At 40.4% G+C, this 22711-nt stretch overlaps 1 protein-coding gene across 12 annotated transcripts in view; it reads left to right on the forward strand.

Moving 5' to 3' along the window:
- Nucleotides 1–22711, forward strand: part of Dock9 (dedicator of cytokinesis 9) — a 273347-nt gene that overhangs the window by 180484 nt on the left and 70152 nt on the right. For all 12 annotated transcript variants that reach the window (XM_047553251.1, XM_047553252.1, XM_047553253.1 and 9 more), the window contains exons 18-30: nt 21–86; nt 1264–1356; nt 2697–2820; nt 3248–3369; nt 4318–4404; nt 4749–4838; nt 6263–6378; nt 6649–6718; nt 7593–7718; nt 8715–8786; nt 18613–18759; nt 18996–19079; nt 19984–20095. In XM_047553251.1, coding sequence (XP_047409207.1) covers nt 21–86; nt 1264–1356; nt 2697–2820; nt 3248–3369; nt 4318–4404; nt 4749–4838; nt 6263–6378; nt 6649–6718; nt 7593–7718; nt 8715–8786; nt 18613–18759; nt 18996–19079; nt 19984–20095 — 1309 coding nt within the window. The remainder of the gene's footprint in view (nt 1–20; nt 87–1263; nt 1357–2696; nt 2821–3247; nt 3370–4317; nt 4405–4748; nt 4839–6262; nt 6379–6648; nt 6719–7592; nt 7719–8714; nt 8787–18612; nt 18760–18995; nt 19080–19983; nt 20096–22711) is intronic.

Raw genomic sequence — 22711 nt, forward strand, 5'->3', positions numbered from 1 at the left:
TTCTTTAAATATTGCCACAGGCCAGAAATATTGCTATTTGCATTGAATTCAAAGATTCAGATGAGGAAGACTCTCAGCCCCTAAAGGTTTGTTTTTTATGTATATTTATCTGCATATTCTGATTTTTTCCATTCTAAAAGTGCATTTGCATGCTATTGTATAACTAAACAAATTTAGCACATCTTAATTGATACAAACAAAAATATATGATGTTACCTCATATAACCACATATGGTGAACCTTGTAGAATATGGAATACTCACATGCTTGCTCCTAATCGAGTATTTTGCTATTCTCTTTAGGGCTGAAATTTCCTATACATATTCAATTCAGTAAATCCTTATTGTATACATGTTATGAGGCAGGCATTATATTGGTACTGAGAATATTGATATTAGTAATAATGATCATGGAAATAATAGGTCAACAACAAATGGTCTTTATTAAATGCACATCATGGTGCAGCAGTGTAATAGCAGTGGTTTGTAGATAACACTTATTGAATACCACTTGTACTCCGGGCACTGTTCTTATGTGTCCCTTAACTCTTTTGATTCTCGTAACAGTCTTTTGAGTTAGGTACTATTCAGATTCATATTTTTAGATGAGTAATGCGCAGAATGTAAATAAATTGCTCAAGGGTCATACATTAGTAGAACTGAGATTTAAATCCTGGCAGCCTACTTCCAAAGCTCACATTCTTTACTGTGCAAAACAACTTTCCAAAAAGGGGAGGAGACAAAAAAGGAATATAATATCCACCCTCAAGAAATTTATAGCTTAGTAAGAAACACAAATATGGAGAAAAAGCTCCTTGCACACAGAAGGTATAGAAATAGATTTTTGTACAGAACTGAATAATTAGTGTGGAAAAGTGCTGAGAGGACACACAGGAAGGAGTTACCAGATTCTCGAAGGATTTATGAGCAAACTCTTGCTTGGTGCACACAGGGGCAAAGGTCTTTTGGGCAGAGAGACCAAGGATTGTTTAAGGAGTTGTGGAGGTGTGAAAAGGAACTGTGAACAAGTCCTAAGCCTGTGGGGCACAGGGGGAAGGGGAGCAGGCCAACAGGCCTGGAGATGCCATGGCAGGTGATCTGGTGGGGCTCTGCAAGCCAGGCATCTCATAGGCAGAAGAAATCTATTTGAGGAGGTTATGTTGTTTATGCCATAGGACACCACTTTCTTATCACTGCATCCGAGTTTCATTTTTTATTCCACTAATTGAACCCTGGTGTTTGCCCTCGCTAACTCTTATTTCAGTGCATTTATGGCAGACCTGGTGGCCCAGTGTTCACAAGAAGCGCCTTTGCTGCAGTTTTACACCATCACCAAAACCCAGAATTTTATGATGAGGTAAGTGATGTTTTCAAGGGAAAACCCAGTTTGACAGTTTTAAAGGAAATTTCAAGTTACTTGCTTGCTCTACCAAAAACCAAGGGAAGCTGCGTGCCATAATGAAATTATAATGATAGAACTGAATATTGAAATATTAGTTTTAAATATTTTTCCTAATTATTAAAGTAATGTCTTCATTGTTAAAAAATAAAAATTTAGAGCTGGGAATGTAGCTCAGTGGAACAGCACCTACCTAGCATGCCCAAGGCCCTGGGTTTGATCCCTAGCACCACATAAACAAATAAATAAGTAAATACATAAGGGCATACATATATACTTAGAAAAGGCAAGTAACAGAAAAGAAAAAATCATAATCCTACCATTACTACCACAATTAATATCCTGGCTTATTTATTTTCAAATTCATATTTGAGTAGTTGCATTGTTGGACCTGAGAATCTTCCTTTTTTATCATTGGGAAGATGCATGAGAACCATGAGAGGTCACTTTTTACCACCATACAGAATTTACTGGAGAGACAAACCTCTGACAGAGATGAGCAGGTACATAGGACACTTGAGCTCACTAAAATAGCAACAGGAAATGGCTATGAAATTACCTACCTATGTACCACGTTGATTTTATGCAGTTATGACTTACTGCATCTTTATGTTTGTTTACATTTCTCTTGACTATGTATGGTACCATATATGGTCTGTAAATGTGCGTGTAAATTGATAAATTTTAACTTTTTATAAGAAATTTATGTATAGTTTATGGTAGTAAAGGATAAGATAATCTATTACTTATATATATTTTATACATTCATGATATACCTAGCTTTTTTCTTAGTTTAAAAAATATTTCTAGGCTATGTGGTTTGCCTGCAAGTTTTTTCAAATTGTTGGGAATCACCAACAAACTTCCACATAGGGCTTGGGAGTAGCTCACTAGTGGAGCATGTGGTTGGCCCTGGTTTCAATGTCTAGCACCAGAAAATGAAAACAAAATTATGTATGTAATTGGCCCCACACAGTTCAAAGGATCAACTATAGTTCATTAAAGCTGCTATCTGAATCTACTTTGGAAATGTTCTCGCCTGGTTTTTCATATACCTTAGCTGTGTCAAGCTAGCGGGTTAGTCATGTGCTTTCCAAGTCCTGTAGATCTGAAATGCCTCTCACCTCTTCTGTTTCTGGTCAGTGGATCAGGATCCCTTTCTTCCTTGGCACTGTTTACAGCTCAGTTGTCTTTGAAGACAAATGCTAATAACAGTTTGGAGAACATTGTGCACATATCTTCACTTTCTCCAAGAATTTTTTCATGTTGGAAAGATTGTTATTTTGTCTTCCTTGCAGATTAAAATAGAATTGCCCACCCAGCTACACGAAAAGCACCACTTGTTATTCACATTCTTCCATGTCAGCTGTGACAACTCAAGTAAAGGAAGCACGAAGAAGAAGGATGTTGTTGAAACACAAGGTTGATTTTTAACAATTTCCCCATTACATTCTTAAATTGAGTTTGATTCTTAATTTGCATTTTTCTGTATGAAATTTGTAGATAACACAAAAATAGCATTCCTGGATTGCACATAGAAATTTATGCAACTAAACATAGCTGCATCCAAACAATAAAGATGACTTAGAAAACCCAGTAAATAAAGTTTTGTACTTAGAAAAGGGCAGCAGGCAGAATTAGTATTGGCTACCTTCTTGCTGTGGCCAGAATAAAAGGAATTTTACAATTCTGAGGCCAAAGTACATTGTAGAACATATCCTGCAGAGATCAAAAATAAATTTCTTGTTCCGATTGATATTAACAGTTCTGAAAAAACACAATTACTTTAAGCTTTCTTTCACAAGGCTTCGTATACTCAGAGTGGGTTTTTGTTCTTTGTTTTCAACAGTGGGCTATTCCTGGCTACCTCTCCTGAAGGACGGAAGGGTGGTGACCAACGAGCAGCATATCCCTGTTTCAGCTAACCTTCCGTCAGGCTACCTTGGCTACCAGGAGCTTGGGATGGGCAGGGTACGGGATTTGAAGATTGGTTTATCCCAATTCCTTCAAAAGACTTTAAAGAACAACTAAAACAACACAAAGTAGCACACAAAATTTTTACCATTTCCAGCATTTTGATTTTTGTTATTCATTACATGTAAATGTAGGCAGTTAGAAGCCACTGCTGTTTATACCACAATGTCAGAATTATAGTGTGGGCATCTTATAAGCCTTAAACTGGCAGTGCCTCAGCAGGGAAATAGAAACTTGAAGATACTGTTAAGACAGAAGTCTGACTCTGAAAAGTAGTCATACTAACATGAAGATGAGTTTTTAGGGTCATGAAAATTATTAGGAATTTTCTTCCAGCTTAATATGAGTCCAGAAAGCAAATCTCTATCCGCATAGTAACCCATTCTGAAATTTTTCTGATTCATGAAAGCCAAATTTCTTAGCACTTAACACCAAATTTGGGTACATGTTATGGACAAATAATTAAAGTAAGCCAAAAGAAAGGTAAATCATATAGCTTTCAGTTTTAATTCCTAACCTGAACATGATCAAAAAAGGAGGTTTCAGAAGTTAAAATAAGCACAGATAAGTGATTCTTGGCCTGTGCCTGGAGTACCTAAGCCTATCTCGTATCTTCTACTGTTTCTTTCAGAATCCTAAACTCAAAATTGGTTAAGATATTGGTGAAAATGGAATCTTTCCTTATCAAATAGATAGGAACGTACCTAGCTGCAACTAAATAATAAAAATAACTTAGAAAACCCAGTAAGAAATGTGTTGTTCTTAGGAAAAGACAGTGGGCAGAAATCAGTGTCTGCTACATTCTTCCTTTAGCTAGGCATAGCTATCAAGTCACCGAAGCTCTTTGAGTCCTCAGATCCTCATCAGTATCTTCACTGATGATCATTTTGGAAGCTGAGATAGCTAATCTGTTGGAATTTTTTCCTCTGCATATTTTTTTTTCAGCATTATGGTCCAGAAATTAAATGGGTAGATGGAGGAAAGCCACTGCTGAAAGTTTCAACTCATTTGGTTTCTACAGTGTATACTCAGGTATGTGCTAGTCCATTAAAATTAGCAGTGACTGCTCTGTGGTTCAGTTTGCACTTCTTTTTTGTAAAACAGAATACTAGTATGTCGTACAGATATATTTTAACTCTACAGGTCTTTGTTTAAAGAAAGTATATAGAAGGTACTCATGTACTGATAAAAATAACTAGTACAAATAATATTGTCAATGATTTTTCTCATGCTGCAGGATCTTTTTGATGTTGTCATTTTTATGTGATCAGTTTCAAAGTCTTAAAAACCATGCATGCTTGCTACAAGAAACAAATATTCCTATTTCTATGGTATATATACTAATAGACCTTCTTTTTCTTTTCCCCCTATCACAGGATCAGCATTTGCATAATTTTTTCCAGTACTGTCAAAAAACTGAATCTGGAGCCCAAGCCTTAGGGAATGAACTTGTAAAATACCTTAAGGTATCAGATGGTTTTCTTAGTAGCTCCTTTTTAATAAGTCTAAAGTAGATTGGGATTTCTTTTTGGTGGTGAATGTTGTCCTTGTCCTTATGCGTCTGTAAGGATGCTCTTCCTGGATGCTGTCACCTCAGTGGTCTCCATGTAGTTTTCAATAGTAGTGAGAAGTTGACTTAGAAGTAGACTTGCTTTTGTTCCAGTCCCATGTATTCTTTTCTCAAAACTGGACCTTGAAAACATATTGTTTCTCATGCATGCAAAACCACTCACTTCACACAGGCCTCTGTGAGTGCTCCCTGGATACTGAGCATAGTGATAGGCATAGAAGAAGTGGTCCTTGTCTTAGTCCATACTGTGCTGCTATAGCAGAATACCTGAGACTGGGTAATTTATAAAGAACCAATTTATTTCCCATAGTAGTGGAGACTGGAAATTCCAAGGCCAAGGTACCAACATCTGGTGAGGCCTTCTTGCTATGCCATCTTGTAGCAAAAGCAAAAGTGGGCAGAAGAGAAGGGAGAGAGAATACAAAGCTCATTCCTTTTTAAGGAACCCAGTCCCACCATAATGAATCCACTCCATCAATAAAAATATTAATCCATTCATAAAGGTAGAACTTTTATGCCCTGATCACCTCTTATTAGACCCCACCTCCCAAAACTGTTGCATTGGTGATGAAGTTTCCAATGCATGCTTTTCTGGGGATGCTCAAACCCAGCAGTCCTGACCTTTAAGCGATTTTTGTCCCATTGCAGGAGGTAATGCAAACTTGGTGACTGTATGCTAGGGAGATAAATCAAAGAAGTACAATTCTAGCCGGACCCTCTTTGCATGGGATTTAGGGAGGTTTCTAGTGTTGCTGAGCAGCAAGAGCATGAGGCAACTTTAATCTAGAACGTGACTGTGGCAGAGCAGTTTGATAAGGGAAAGTAGCTTAAAAAGCATTCAAGGCAGGGGACAAAATAAGAAATGTGAGTAATAGGATAGAGATTTGTTTGGTTTAAGCCAGGGGGGGATATATAAATATGTATCACTAAAGTTTTTATATGTGATGATTTATGGCCCCTCTTCCATCCCAAAGACAGCAATGCAGCATCTCCGATATTCTCCTCCCACCTCCTACTCCATTCCTCTTCTGCCTCCCTCTTCCAGTTTTCAGGATCTCGCTCACCTCTTTAGGCCTACCTAAATAATCCTTAGCTTAGAGCCAGCTGATAAGCAACCTTAATTCCCTGTTGCCTTGTAACATATTCATGGGTTCTGAGAATTGGGACATGGACATCTTTGAGAGCCATTCTGTGCCTCCCATGCAGCTTTCCATTCATTCTGTAAGGAGTTCTTCCAAGTTATTTGAAGCTGAGTGGAAATTATGTGAGGTTGGTTTACATTGAACAGATAACTTGAATTCTGCTGTTCCCTGTCTGTAGAGTCTGCACGCCATGGAAGGCCATGTGATGATCGCCTTCCTGCCCACCATCCTAAACCAGCTCTTTCGAGTCCTCACCAGAGCCACCCAGGAGGAAGTGGCAGTTAATGTGACTCGGTAAGGGAGGTGGATGGATAGATACCCTTCTTCCTTTCTAGTCTGTCCACATCTGGAGCACAGTCATGCATATCTGGGATGCTAGTATGTGCTTAACATTATACTGAAGAAATGTCTTTTGAGCCCATATGTAGGGACCCCATCTAATTCCTCATCTTGTTTCTTAAGTGCCAGTAGCATCATCATTGTTCTACTACTGCTGTGATAATAATGAAATGTTTCCATTTTCACATTACTGTTCATTGCTTTATTCATTCCTGTGATGTGTAGGGTCATTATTCATGTGGTTGCCCAGTGCCATGAGGAAGGATTGGAGAGCCACTTGAGGTCATATGTTAAGGTATGTAAAACAAACTGTTCCAATTGTTTACATCTGTGGCTCTCCAATTTTCCTTCTAAGGACTTACTTTTTTTACAAGCCTGCTTACTTAGAGATGTACTTGGAACTTATGCCTATGCTTTTCTTCTGTCCTTATCACCAGTGCTTGTACCCAAGCAAGGGGAAGTATGAGGAGAGGCACCACTCCTTTAACCTCATCCTTTGAACTACTAATGTAACTCAAGTATTGTGGAAGTTTGAAGAATTTTAAGTTGCTCTTGGCTAGGCCTCTGATAGAGTTAGTCACCTTCATTTTACCTTTTTCCATCTAAAATTCCCAATACAAGGGCTTCTTCTAAGGTGGGCAGGTTAGTTCTGGCCACAGTCATATGAGATGACTATGTTACTGAAGAGAGCAAGAAATATCATTAGGACAAATATCAACAGGTTCTTCATGTAAATACAACATTAAATAAACATGGTGGCAGTTACTATTCTAAAAAGTTACATATGTTCTGTTTAGTTCAAGACCCCTTTGTGAATTTATTAGAGCTATGTGATAATTAAAAAAAAAAATTGGATTCTTTAGGATATTAGTTATCAGTGTCATGTGCATATTCCTTGCAGTCCCTGTTATTCATGGAGTGATGGGATGGATGGCTGCTGATCTGACTGAGTCAGATGACTTGTGTATTTTGATGGGTTCCCTGAAGACATCCTGGGCTCCCTCTTTCTGTCACATGACAATCACCCTTCCCACCTTCGTTTCCATTCCTTCCTCTCCTTCCCATGAAATTGTACCTCAGTCCCTAATGTCCATTCCATGGAGCCTCCTAAGCTTTCAGACCAACTTGGAAAACCAGTATAGTAACTTCTCTTTCCTGTTTCTTCAAAGTATGCTTATAAGGCTGAGCCGTACATTGCTTCTGAATATAAGACAGTGCATGAAGAACTGACCAAATCCATGACCACCATTCTCAAGCCTTCTGCTGATTTCCTCACCAGCAACAAACTACTTAAGGTATGTCAGGATTGCCAGCACATCTCTCTTCGGTAACAAGGGCAGGGTATGGGGAAAGGTTGACCAGTGGGTGCTAGTTACAGTTAGGAGCAAGAAGTTCTGGTGTGCTGTCACACAGTAGGGTGGCTGCAGAAAACAATAGTGGGCTGTACATTTCAAAAACCTAGAAGAAAAAGTTTTGAAAGTTTTCCAAAGAGGTTAAACATAAAGGGAGACATATTTAATGTTTTTAAAGCATTACACAATATGTATCTGTATTGAAACATTATATGGAGTACCCCATTAATATGTACAATTCTTGTTTTTATTCATCAGTTAAAAAATAAGTTAAGAGCCAGGCATGTTGTTACTTCTTGGAAGGCTCAGGCAGGAGGACCAGTTTAGCTTACAAGTTTGAGACTAGGCTAGACAACACAGCAAGACCCCCCATCTCAAAAAAATAAATAAATAAAAATTAGTTAATTTTTTAAAACTGATGAAAATTCAAATTCCACAGACTGATCAATTCACCCTTTTTGTGTGATTTTAGAGATAATCACCACCCCTTAAAAAGGGAAACAGAATTTAGTTCTCTATTTCAGCTTTGCTAATTGTGTCTTGAGATCAGAGCTGCAAAGAATTACCACATTCAAATTCTCATTCGCTCTTGAGTAAAGTCATTATGCTCAAGTCAGTGGAGGATGCTGATTTAGTGATTATAAAGGCAATTGTCACCAGTTAGGAGAACAGCAAAGAGGAAAGACACACAAATAATCCAGCAGTGCCCCTGGATGGCTAGGCATCCAACTTCCTGGTGGAATGGAGTTACTTGTTGTGGGCACGTATAGGCAGAGGACATCTCTGCTCACCTCTTGGGTCTCATGATAACTTGTTCAACTGTTTCAGGGTTACACCTGTTTCTGGTTAATCACATTGTCAACCTGAGAGCACTCACTCTTATCTGCTAATTTGATAATTTTTCTTACTTGGGTGCTATTTTTTTTTTTTTTTTTTTAGTATTCTTGGTTTTTCTTTGATGTGCTGATAAAATCCATGGCTCAACATTTGATAGAAAACTCCAAAGTGAAGGTACGTTACTCCATGTGCAAGTTTGTATTCATAGGGAAAAGTCCCTTTCATTGTGTTTGTGGCTAACATTGACTGATGCTTTCTATGTGCCAGTTATGGGATTATTCTAAGTACTTTATAAGTAAGAAACTATTTTAGCTTCATAACAGCCCTGTGAGAGAAGTACTATTCTTACCCATTTTATAGAGGACAAAACTGATGCTAGAACATTTGAGTTACGGGCCCAAGATCATGCTGCTGTGCTGGTGAGTGGTGCAATACAGGTTTTGAAGACACTCTGACTCCACAGCCTTCTTTCCTGACCACTGTGTTGTTAAATCCAGAGAAAAGTATGTCCTTCCTTTGATAAGCACAGGAGGCTTCAGGTTTATTGAAATGAGAATAGCAATTTAAATGTTAACTTTAAATGTTATTGTGTAGGTTTATTAAATCTTGTCCATTGCAGACTGTCTCTAGGGCTTAGATGGGAGTGTCTAATGGATCTTGTGTCCTCTAGAACCATTTAATGCAGACATAATCCATCTCTGCAGCAAATGTACAATCTCAAATTTGCCCTATACCTCAATACCTTTGATTGGTGTTGCCTGGATGTGTGTGACCCTGTGACCCTGTCCCCCAATTCCCACCATCTCATGCTGCCCCTTTCTTCCCACGGGGTTTGTCCCTGAACTGATGGACCTGGTCTCTGGGCCAGTGCCTGTCAAGATGTGATTGGCCCTCTGACTATCTAAGGCTCAAGGCTGATAAATCTGTATAAGATTCCAACGTGTGACCACAACTGGCAATGTCACTTTCTCAGTTTGCTGATCAGAAGAGTTCCTTCGGAGACAGGCAGTGAATTGTGCCATAGGATCGCTGGATGTGGGGTCCGGTTGAGAGCAGGAGGAGCAGCACAGGGAGCACAGGTGAAGGTGTGGTGCCACACATGCCTTCTCACAGTGAACGCCTGGGCTCTGCTTCTCAGGTGTGGGAGGGAAACCACAGGGAGGGACGTTCAGAGGGTCCAGAGTGAAGCTTCTGCACAAGAGGTCTGAACTCAGAGGAAGCCTTTGGAAAGGCTGCTAGATTGTACTGGGCAGATTGGTGGTTCAGAGCCCCAAACCGTACTTTCTCCAGTAGAGCAGGCTCTGGTGCCTGACCAGGTGCCTCCCTTTTGTAGATTTTTTTTTTTTTTTTTTTTTTTTTTTTTTTTTGATGTGGGGAAAGGGTTCTTTTAAATCCAGTTTAGATTCTGATTTTTAGTGCACAGGGAGATGCCAGATGGAAGTGGGCCCTGCCTTCCACAGAGAAATGTACCACCCAAATCATGCCAGAACATCCTGCCAAGGAAAAATCGAGCAGATTGTCTCCTTGGCAGTATACATGCCTGTGTGTGTGTGTGCAGATATTTGAATGTATTACTTTTCTTTTTAAAATGTTGTCATGTATAGAATGGGATTATAACCTGCATTAGTTTTCTAGGGTTGCTATAATAGAGAATCACGGAATAGGTGCTTAGACAATAGAAATTTATTTTCTTGAGAAAATAGTTGAGATGCTGAAGAGTCCTAGGTCAAGGTGTCTGCAGTGTTGGGTTCTTCAGAACTTCTCTGCTTGTGGATGATGGCTTTCTCCTGTGCAGGTCTGTGTCCTAATCTCTCCTCCTGAAGACATGAGTCCTTCTGGATTAAGGCCACCCTAATGGCCTTGCTTCACCTTAATCACCTCTTTTAAGGATCCTAGCTCCAAATACAGTCACCTGCTGAGCTATTTCAGGGGTTAGAACTCCAGCATAGGAATTTGAGGGTCGGGGGGACAGTTCAGCCTCTAACAAGGCCCCAGTGGACTTTTCACTATTTTTGGTTCTAAATGAATGTGATCAGAGCAAGTGGTGATTTGACTGTATTTAAAAATATAACTGATTCATTTAGCAAATATTCATTCATGCCAGGCTCAAGTGTTACAAAATTAAATGTGGCATGGTTTGTGCCCTTGAGGAAATGAGGTGGGCAAGTCTATATAAATACCTCCTGGTGGACACTCTGAGGGGTGGGCCTGGAGTGCTCAGGAACATGCAGATGCAAGGAGGCTGCCTGCAATAGTGAATCTAGAGGGTTCTGACCAGCAGGTTGGAGTTGGCTAGGTCTGAAGGAGGAGGACGAAGACTAGGGTGAGCCAAGAACTGTGGTAGCCAAGAGCTGGGCACCAGGACCCTCAGAGCACTACAACCCTTGCTCCCTCCTTATGGTGGCAGTGGTGGTCCAGGAGGAAGCGGACCCTGCCCAGAATTCTCACAAGATGTGCATTCAAAATCAAGCCTCGGTGCCATCTTTCCTAGAGCTGTGTCAGGAGATCAGTAAAGGAATTTAATTGCATATTTCTATTGTCAAGATGCCAGATTAAACTACAGTCCCCTAGGAATGGTGGGACCTGAAGGGTATTTTCTGATCCAGCCCCACTCCTGTCTCAGAGAGAGAGAGGAGGAAGCACAGACCCACAAAGTGACCTGCCCAGGGTCACCTGACTGGTCGTGGTCAACCCCTCCTACGTGTCTTGCCATTTCCAGCCTTATGACTGATTCCCCAGCACCTCTGCTCTGGAAAGTGACTTATTTGTCTTTGGAATTTTATCCAAACCACTCAAATGCTACCATGAACAACCTTTTCCAAAACTTAATTATATTTTGGTCCTAAAATAATATTTAGAGGGTTTTTGGAAGTCACTCTTTAAAAAAAAAATTATTATCCAGTTGTGTCTGAAAAGAGCACTGGCATCCAAAAGGAGAAAGCTTAACCACAAAGTAACTTACTCTGAAAAAAATTCTTAAGACACCTCCTTTGCACTTGGGAATACTTCATGTTTTCACTTTAGGGCACTTCCCTGGCTTCTGTCTCTGTGTCACTGCAGATGCCAGCTGCTCTTCCCACACGTGATTGATACAGGGACTCCTCTGATGTTTTTAAAGCCTTCATGCAGTTTACCTCCTATCTTAAGAGTAATGAGTTCAAGTTACTTGTTTATATGTTTGTCTTATATTTATTAAGGATTTACATGTTAAGAATTTTATGTCCTAGTTCATTGTTCTGAATTTAGGAACAATTTTATAAATCATTCATGATTTCCAGAACTCGGATCATCTCCCCTCAAAGCCTATTTTTAGACTGAAGATGATTATTTTATTCTAATTTGTTTCTAACACAGATATGATCTTATTTTTCCTCTTATTAGTGAATCTTTCTCAAAGTACCATGACCAAGTATACACCCATCCTGTAGGGGCACCCATACACTGGATTGGTATAGGAGCCAGATAAAGCTTTCATTGTTACTTGAAGTACCCTACCCAGGGATATCTTAACGTTGATTGGCATTTGGGGACATAGGGTATATTGAGCTGATGGCTTCAGTGTACATTCATGTACCTTCCCAGTGGTAGTGGGGTGACTCCATCCATTGCATATTTACATGGAAGAATAAATTTGCACACTGTTATGCTTGCTTCTAGTGCTGCTTTGTGGCAAAAGGTGAAGGTGGCTACCAGTGTCCAACTTTCCATCACCAGTCAATCAAACCACACTTAGTTACATTCACTGAGGAAGTGTATGAAATCAGAGCCTCTCTTTGAACCAATGTCTGACATAAGCAATTTCCTTACTATAACAATAGTCTGCAAGGTTTGGATAGATTATGTATGATTGAGCCAGACTAGTGCTTTATAGTTGACAGGTACTTGGAACTTACAGTTTTGGGGGAAAATATAAACCAGATGTCATCAAGACCACTGAGAAATTCTCCCCCATCTCTCTTCTATGAAGGTCAACATTTTTTAGGTGTTTCCTTACATCATTTATATTTAGCAGCTTAATTTTATCAGACTTGTTTTGAATGTACTTTCCTCCCACACTAAATCCAGCTAATTACCAGCATTCCACAGGGGTACTTCAGGAAAGGACGCTGGGAAACTGGCATAGGACAGGGTATGTATATACTCCTGAGTTAGTTACTTGTTTGGCCTGCAACTAATTTCTAGCTTAATTGCACAAGGAAAGAACTTTTATTTGTAAAGTGCAAGAAGGATGGTACAGTTCATTTCCGAAATGGATTGTTCAGACTTTCCCTAAACCAAAATTTATGCACATGTGTACCTGTGCAACAGAATGTTAATATGCACCCTTCCATCTATGAGTATTTTGAACACTTGTTAGGCATGGAGCAGAGAGGAGAAATGCAAATGGAGTAGAGGACACATCCTCAGCCTTGAGGTTGACATGGTTATTGGAAAGGAAGACATTCAGCTTAGGACAAACAGCAGAATTCAGGAAAGGTGTGTGTATATGTGGGCTCCAAGAGTGATAAGAGATCAGTGTGAAACTTTACCTGGGCCTTGAAGGATGCCACAATTGAGGGACAGAAGAATGAGTCTTAGGGAGCGGTAAGGCCTCTGGAGCAGAGCTCAGGAGGCTAGATTGAGATTAGAGGGGTGAGAGGGAAAAACAGGACCAGCTCAGAAGCAAGGATTAGGTTATCTGGAGTTTCGAAACCAAGAATCTGACAGTTTGGTAGAGATCAGAGAGAGGTAGAGTAGGTTCTTTAGTAGAAATGATAAAATAAAAAAGGATATAAATATTAACAGTAGCTTAGAAACTTGTGTATCAGTGAGTCTATGTAGAGTTTATAATGCCTGTGGGACACACGTACATACACATCCATACGTGTATATGTTTCCTTTTTTTTTTTTTTTTAGCTCTGTAACTGCAGTAACATGAAATGACATTTTATGGTGATGCTGATGAAAATCTAACATTAGGGGGGATGAGGTGGGATCCAGTTTGAGGATCAATAGCATCATGAGTGAATAAGAGAGAGTAAAGACAGAATTATTAATTCAACCCAAAAGTTCCCTGCTAGGTATATACTAATGAAGAATGAAAGCCTATATTCACACAAAGGCCCTGTGCAAATGTTTATGGAAGTTTTATTCATAATAGTTGAAAACTGGAAACAACCCAAATGTCCATCAGCTGGTAAATGTATAGGCAAACGTGGCCATCCCATATAATGACATACTTTTTTTTGCAACAAAATGAATAAATCTCTAAAGTGCTATGTTAAGTGAGAAGTCAAACTCAAAAGACTGCATACTGCATGAATTCACTCCTAAGACATTCTAGGAAAGGAGGAGTACGGGGATAGAAAACAGCAAGCAGTCCTTGCTGGGAGCTGGCATGGAGGGTGGCCGTGACCGAAGTGGACTGTCTTCTTGACTGTAGTGGTTACACACAGCATTCACTTGTCAAGACTTGCCAAACTTCCCACTTTAAAAGTCTGAATTTTATTGTATATAACTTATACATAAGTACCCTAACCGAAAACACACAGAACATAGTATAAAGTCGAAGTTGAGTGGAGGAGGGGATATGACTTACCAGGGAGATGGGCAGTGATGAGTTCTGCTTGGAATAACTTAAACTTTAGGACTGTAGGTTCAGCTGCTGTGACAAAGACATAACAGTAACTTAAACAAGGGGGAAAAGTGTTCAAGTGCAGGCTTATATAGCGCCTTCCCTCTCATCACTTTGCCTCCCTGGAGTGCTGATTTTACGAAGGTCACCATCACATCCACACTGCAGCCAGGAGGAAGGGAAAGACACACCTTTCCCTTTAGAATATGGTTAAACTTGCACACATTGCTGCCACGGCTACCCTACCAGCCAGACTTAGTCACATGACCACACCTAGCTACAAGGGATGAGTGTCCATGCATCCAGTTTAAAGTTGAGGTTCTGTTGAGCTGGGTTTGGTCCCCAACACTGCTAAAAAAATAAATAAATAAATAAGAAAGGAAGGAAAGAAAGAAGTGAAAGAAGAATAATATTGGGAGACAGTGAGCAGCTGTCACAAGGGGTAGTGGCACAGAGAACCAATCTCCAGTTGACAGGTGGAGACTCAGGCTTAGGCAAGAAAGTGAACAGTGAGAACTAGAGAAGTAGATTTGGAGCCCTAGTCTGCTTGAGATTGTAAACCTAAGCTTTTCTCTGGGAAAATGGATCTGCGTTAGTCTCGTTGACAGATCGGATTAGCCATGAAAGAGATTTTTGAGGACAATGACTATGAGGAAGTAGCCCAAGAGATGTTGGGAGAGCCATCAAAGGAGGTTCAGTGTGTTCCAGGGATAAGGAGAGAGAAAGGGGAGGGAGTTTCTGAGAGCACACCGTGACTCTTAAGAGAGAGGCCTGGAGCCAAAGCCGGTTGCCAGAGTTCACATCCCCCAGCAGGAAGCCCGCCTATGCATCTCTGCTCTCTCAGTTATCTGCTGAGAGCGGACAGTGCAAGGTATGGATGGCCAGGGCACAGGTGCAGCGGTGGGCTTCAGAGCACAGTGGAGGGGTCCATCGGGCACGTGTTCACTGCCGTCAGAGATCTGAGGCGCAGTTCTCGTGGCAGCATGGGGCAGAAAGGGGCACACTCATGAGAGTCTAGAGAGAATGATTTTTATGAATGAAAATTATGAGGAGGTAGGTGAAAAAAAGTTGTAGAAAATTGGGAAGGAGAGGTAGTTATGTAGGGACTGTGATAAGGGGAGGTAAACTCAGATTGCTGATAAAAGTCTGACAAAATTCTTAGCTCTATTAGTTTCGTTGTTGTTTACAAAGCCTAAACAAAATGTTTACTCATTAAGCCTTATTTATTCTGTCTCACAAAGTAGTAAAACAACCCATAGAATTGGAGAATATCATGCTAAGTGAGATAAGACAATCTCAAAAAACCAAAGGACGAATGATCTAGCTGATAAGCAGATGATGACACATAATGGGGGATGGGAGGGGGGCAAGAGTGGAGGAAGGAGGGACTGTATAGAGGGAAAAGAGGGGTGGGGGGGAGGAAAAAATAACAGAATAAATCAAACACCATTACCCTATGTAAATGTGTGATTACACAAATGGTATGCCTCTACTTCATGTACAAACAGAAACAACATGTATCCCATTTGTTTACAATAAAAATAAGTTTAAAAAAATGTTGAGTCTTCTTAGAAACCAAATAAGCACAAATTAACAAAAATGAGATTTTATTTTTGCCTACCTTAATGGCAAAGTTTTAAATGATTTTTTAAATGTGCTGCAACATGTTAAGAATTCAGCAATAAACTTTTGATATGGTGGTTGTTGGTGGAAGGATAAATTGGTAACTATGACAACATGTGTCTATGCATTAGGAGTTTTTCTGCATGCCCAAATAATGCGATTAAATCATTTTATTTGTGTTTGAAAAAAAAAACAACCCATAGAAAAGAAGTCTGTAAACCCCACTGGAGAGTGGAAGAGCTCAGTAAGGAACACAGAAGTGAACATTCCATGACTGTTCTGAAGTGCAGCAGCAGTTGTAGGAGCAGAGATCTGTAGGGTGTAGGGGAGCCCACTGCAAATCCTGGCTTTGACAATGGTGCTCACAGTGGCCTCAGCACAAGACTGGATGGGGGTCTTCATATAGATCCCACTCAGCAGAGTCAGAGGGTAGGAGCATAACAGCCAGCAGGATGGCCTTAGTGCCTGTGAGCACAGGTGCTAAGCTGCAAACCCCACACTGGTAGCATCTACTGGAGGAGCAGTTAGTGGTGCTGGCCCAGTAGGAACACTGCAGAGGCTCTGGCAGGAGACCTCCAGCAGCCATGGCCAGGAGTTGGGTTTTGTCAGAGGAATCTCTTAGAGTCTCAGAATCCTCTCCTCTGACAGCTCCTATATATTCACCACCAGGTCCTATACTTTTTCTTTCCATTTCTGCTTACAGTAATCTCCACTTAAAATCATTTAATTACCTAAGTTTTTATTACCTTTAGATGTGTGTGTCCTACCTTTTAGAAAGGCTTTAGTTTGTTATATTGCTAAATTAGGATTGCATGTGTGCACTCACGTGCGTGCTGGATATCAAACCCAGGGCTTTGAGGATTCTAGGCAAGTGCTCTGTCACATCCACAGCTGTTTGTCACTGCTGGGAGAGCTTCTTTTCAGCCTTCAGAGCCCTAAGTTATCATTTCCTAACCACTGAGCAACATTAATTATGGGCTAGTATATAAATTATCCATCATTGTTCAGCACATCTTTTGAAATAAAAGCTTACAGTAGAGATTTAAGTCTGGAAGTATAGGGAATAGTGGAAAGATTCTCACATGACCCAGCAGTTCCACTTCAGCAGTTAGCTCCATTCTGCCATTCTCTCTTTACATATCTACACTTTTTTTACCTACAGTATTTTAAAAGCAACTCCCCAACATCTTATCATTTTATCTCTAAAATTCTTAGTGTGTCATTTCTAACAGATTTTGAAAAAGATATAACTCCCATATCATTATATTTTAAAACTAGCAATATTTTTAATCGTCGTCTCACACCCAGTCTGTATTCATTTTCCCCAGGTGTCCCCAAAATGTCATGTTACAGTTGGTTTGGCTGAATCAGGTTCTAAATAAAGTTCACATATTGCATATTTTTTATGTGAATCTGAAATTTTTTTTATTCTCAAACTGTTCCCTCTTCATTTTTTGATCTAGTATATTCGTTAAAAGAAAGTGGATCATTGGTCCATCAGAATTTCCCACGTTTTAGATTTGACTGACTAGAACATCACAGTGTCACATGACATGGTTCTCTGTCCCCTGCATTTCCTGTACACCTGTGGCTGTCCACTTAATCTGTCCATGATAGAGTTCTTCATCCATTTTTCGTGGCCTTAGCAATCATTGACTCAGTCCCCTCCTGCAGTCCATAGGGATACCACTTTTTTGGGAGTGGCCATGTTGGGGGGGCTAGCAGTCATGCCTGGTGGTTAGTTGTCTCTTCCAGGGGTCCTGGAAGTCACTCATGTATTAATGCTAACACCTCAGGATATAGAGTTATGAGTTACATACTGGAACACAATCCCTTTGAAATTTCAAAACTAGTGGTTAGTACTGTTTATTGAACTCTAACCCTCAATTTTCTCATCTGTAAAATGGAGATGACAAGACTCCCCTCACATGGCTGTTAGAATTAAATGTATCAATGGATACATATAGTGGAGCATTAGTGCAGCACCTACCCCATTTTAGACTCTCAGTAGATGGTCCTATTTATGCAGCCAGGTGGGGAGTCCATGTGGTCTTCCGTAGCAGGAGCATGGGCTTTAGATTCATGGTAGACCTGGGTCTGAATCATTTTAGTTGTGTGATTGAGGACACATTTCCCTGTCCTCTCTGTTCCTCTATAAAATGAGAACTAAACTCATAGGGATTGCATAAGAATTGAATGAAAAAGTACATAAAAACATGCCTAATGTAAAATATACACAATGACAAATGGTAGCTAATTGCTGAGTAGTCAATATAATATTTTAGGTAAATGTTAATAATAAAGATTACAACATAAAGTTAACTAGAGCAGACTGCTGCCACTTAACCAGTTTAAACTGGTCATGTACAGTCTTCAATCTGTGTATTTTTATTTTGAGGACTTGAAGCTTTAACCTAGACCAGTGCCTTCTAAAAGAGGTACAGGCACAAGAATCCCAAAGATGATTAGTGAAAATGCAGGTTCCTGCACCCCTGCCAACCTCTTAGTTCAGAATCTCTGGGAGTACAAACTGTACCTCCACTTTTATGGTGGTCTTTATCATACTCTGAAGTACATCTATGGCACTTATTCTAAGTACTTGAACACTTGTACTTTGAGAGAAAGAAGAGTAATTCATTTTATCTAATTTCAGAGAGATAAGATTAGAACTCTAGATTTTTAAAAATGCACTCAGCTAAATTATTTTCCCCCAAAGGACTGCAACTTAAAAAATAGTAAACGTTTGCTTTGAATTTCTTTTAGTTATTAAGAAACCAGAGATTTCCTGCATCTTACCATCACGCAGTGGAAACTGTTGTGAACATGCTGATGCCACACATCACACAGAAGTTTCGAGATAACCCAGAGGCATCCAAGAATGCAAATCACAGCCTCGCCGTCTTCATCAAGGTGGGACCCTCCAGGAGGGAGGGTGTGAGCTGCACCTGAGACGTGCTTTTTCAGTTGCTCCTAAGCAGAGTGCCTAGAGCAGGTGCTCTGACGCCGTCACCACGTGTTTCTATGCTGAAGGACACACTCACTAACAGCAAGTGATTGGGGTCTTAGCAACAAGTGCTGATTTTAGCCTAAGTTTCCAGAAAGTCTGGGCCTGAATACTGACCTTTGTGGGCTATTTTCCTCCACAGAGATGTTTCACCTTCATGGACAGGGGCTTTGTCTTCAAACAGATCAACAACTACATCAGCTGCTTTGCTCCTGGAGACCCAAAGGTAGTGTGACGGTTGCTTGAGATTTCTTGTGTCTCGTTGATGCACATCTGAAAATCCATCTGTTCCTCTCATTCTCATATGAATTTTCTTTCAGTCCCAGAGGCATAACTCACTCCCCACTTAGAAATACCAGCACTTCCTTGCACTAATATGAGATATTAGGAACACAGTAGTTCAGAACTAGAGATAAACATACCCATTGATTTTTCTCTGACACAATGGCAAAATGACATTTCAACCACAATGAAAAGCATAAATGTTGCAAATCACAGTTTACTTAAGACAAAAAAGTAACCATGTAACTAACCTTTCTCTGCCGGAATTATGTCTGTTCTCATTTTTCTTTTCTTTTTTTAAAGCTCTGGTTTACTAGCCACATGCCTGTAATCCCAGCAACTCAGGGGGCTGAGACAGGAGGATCTTGAGTTCAAAGCCAGCCTCAGCAACTTAGCATGAGGCCCTAAGCAATTCAGTGAGACTCTGTCTCTACATAAGATACAGAAAAGGGTAGGGATATGTCTCAGTGGTTAAGTGCCCCTGAGTTCAATCCCTGGTACCAAAAATAAATAAATAAATAAATAAGCTCTGACTTACTAATCTTTTTTTATTATATTGAATCTGTGTCTATAATTTTAAGGTAGGTGAAATCCACTATGGAAGTAGGAGGAACATGAATAATAAATGCCCTAAATATCACCTGAGGACATTGTTTAATGAAATGTGTTTTCAGTTTTCAAACAAATTGCTTTAACCATACTAAAATCTGTGAACTGGAATGGATCTTGCAGTTTCCATAGGTCCCTGCTGCTGCGCCTGGTGTATTGTTTCTGACAGGCTTTTTTAGTGTCCTGTGTAAAATCTCTAATGAGACATTTAATTTATGACTAAACTCTTTTTCCTGCAGACCCTCTTTGAATACAAGTTTGAATTTCTCCGTGTGGTGTGCAATCATGAACATTATATTCCATTGAACTTACCAATGCCATTTGGAAAAGGCAGGATTCAAAGATACCAAGGTAACCTATCTTTACATGTATTAATTTTTTCACAAAGACAACCATTCTTTTTAAATAAGAAAAGAGAATTGATTCAAATACGATACTAGTATTTTCTGATTTTCATAGATGAATTAACTTTTTTCTTGTTAAATTTCCATTTCAAGTGTATTGATAAAGTGTTACATGGAAACTTACTTTTCGATAAACTTATTAGTCTGCAGATCATGAGAATGTGACTCATTTTCATTGGAAAATTCCTTTGCTTAAAAAATAGAAATCCATTTTATTTACTCTAGTTTGTTTTTGTTTCACTTTTCCTTTTTTCTTATGAATTAGCTTTTCTTTCACCAACTGTGGAGTCAAATGACACTCCTGTAGGTAGGTGTGGGATGTGACGCTTGCTTTCTTGCATTTTCCTCCTTTAAAAGAAAAGGAATGCAAGTGGCTGTTGAAATGTTTACCTATGCTGTTCATTTAGGCATTCGGCCATCTTTAAACTCATGATGAAGTGGTGAATTCGTTTTCACTGAGGCTGAGACACTGCGGTAGCATCCCAGGGAGGGCCTTGCTCCTAAGGTCACTAGGTTTTCTGGGATGTTTCTTCAAGTAGAACAAACAAACAAAAAAGTCCTGCTTCACCCCAAAATTGCATTCCACCACTTTCATAGCCCTCATCCCCAGCGGTGGCAGTATCTTGAATCACAAGCAACGCGGCTTTTCACATGCTTTTTATGTTTGCATGTTGAGTCTTTACTAACTGTTCCGTGTGTCTTCAAGTTTGAAGAGAATTGAGATCAGAAAGGTTCCTTGTCTTCCAGTGAATCAAGTTAAAGAAAGCAGTGTGCCAGGTCTGTCAAGTATACTCATTGAGTTTAGAGCCTTGATGTGCCTAGGTTTGTTTGTGCTAAAGCAGAAAAAGTGGGAAGATGCCACCAAAGTATTAATGACACACTGGAATTTGGAGAAACATATAGATATTCTTTCAGAGACAAATGTCTTCCCCTCACCCCAAATAGATTTGTGCCACCTTATAAGGAACAAGAAGGGAGATCGTGGCTCTGGAGTTGGCATTCATTTGTTCATCAAATGGTTGAACCACTGTGTTGCACCAGCTATGCCTATAGCTTCGGGATACAGTTGTGGACAACCTGGATAAAAATCCTTGGCTATTTTATATAAGTGAAATACACAGAATGTTGGAGACCAATAAATGCTAAGGGGGAAAAATAAAGCTTGGAAAGGAGGATATGAAAAGTGGTGACAGTGGAGACAGGGTGGCCAGATAACAGTGACAGTGAGGACAGTGAGGGGTTGAGCCCAGCACCCACAGGTCTGGGAGGGAGCCTCCTGGCTGCGGGAGCAGCAGCATTCAGCTGTGCAGTCCATCCCTGGCTGGCCAGCCTCTCTGTCTCACACCCCACCGTCCCCCACATTCCAGGCACCCCGGCTTACTCCCAGCTTTTCAAATATGGCATGCCCACCCCAGCACCTCTGAAATAGCCCCTCCCCCAGAAGCCATCATCTTCCTCCCTACAAGCCATACCACAGGTCCTGGTGGGGCCTTGCAGGGTCCCTGGCCTTCTCCCAGCTCCCTGGGGAGTTAGTGACTCTCCCCAACCTGCATCCAAGTCTCCCTCGCCTGTTCTTGGGCACTGGCCTTCTTTTTTCCTTTCTCCTGTCAGGGTGTTAAGGGCAGTTCTTTGTGTCCAGTGGTGGGGCAGGGAATGTGTTACTGCCCGAATTGCCCTTTGAGCCTGCAGGACTCTTTGTCCGGTAGAATTGAGCCAGCAGAAACCTGTCAGGTGTCTGGCAGACTCACACCTTCAGAGTGCTTCCAGGGTCTTTGGTGCGAGAGGGGCTGCCCTAGGCAGGTGGGTGATGGTCAGATGTGGACACCTTGCCTTTTTTCGTATTCGCCTTCTTCTCTGCCTTCTCTCTTTTCCCACCTCACCTTCTTTCTCGTGCACACCTACCCACATGAACTCACAGCTGCACATTGTGCATGTGCATACACCACAAGCCCAGGTATGTAAGAGCACACACAGTAACGCCATAGTGGTTTCCTTCTAAGAGATTTATGTGAGGTCAACGTGTGGACTACAGTTTGGGTAGACTGGGTTTGATAATTACAAACAGTAAACATGATTATTGTGGGAAAAGGAATAGTCTTCCCCTTCTACTAAAGGGTTTCACTGAACCTGGGTCAGTATTTTGAGTAAATTTAGGTGTAACTAACAGATATGGGATTGAAGTCAAAGGCGGGGTCTGTAGAGCTTCCTTTACTCATGGGGTCAGCGTAACATTCCACTGCTGTCTTCCACTTCCCCAGAGCTGGGCTGCGGCTTTGGAGTGGTGTCAGCTGCTTTTGCCTCCTCAGGAAGGCTCACACTTACTTCTAGCTCTTTTCCAGAAGAGCTTTCAACTTTGTCATTTAGCTTGTTGATGGGTTGCTAGTTTGGTTTGGTACTTTGTCCATTCCAATTTTAGTTTATACTTATTTGCTTTTAGAGGTATGGAAGTATTAAGCAAATATTTTAGAAAATACTGTAATAGATAAGTTCTTTCAGTGATAGCAGCATAAATAGGTTGTATGCAAATTTATTCATTTTTAACCCATTGTGTTTTATTGGGACT

The sequence above is a fragment of the Sciurus carolinensis genome, chromosome 5 (genome assembly GCF_902686445.1).
Source record: "Sciurus carolinensis chromosome 5, mSciCar1.2, whole genome shotgun sequence".
NCBI lineage: Eukaryota > Metazoa > Chordata > Mammalia > Rodentia > Sciuridae > Sciurus > Sciurus carolinensis.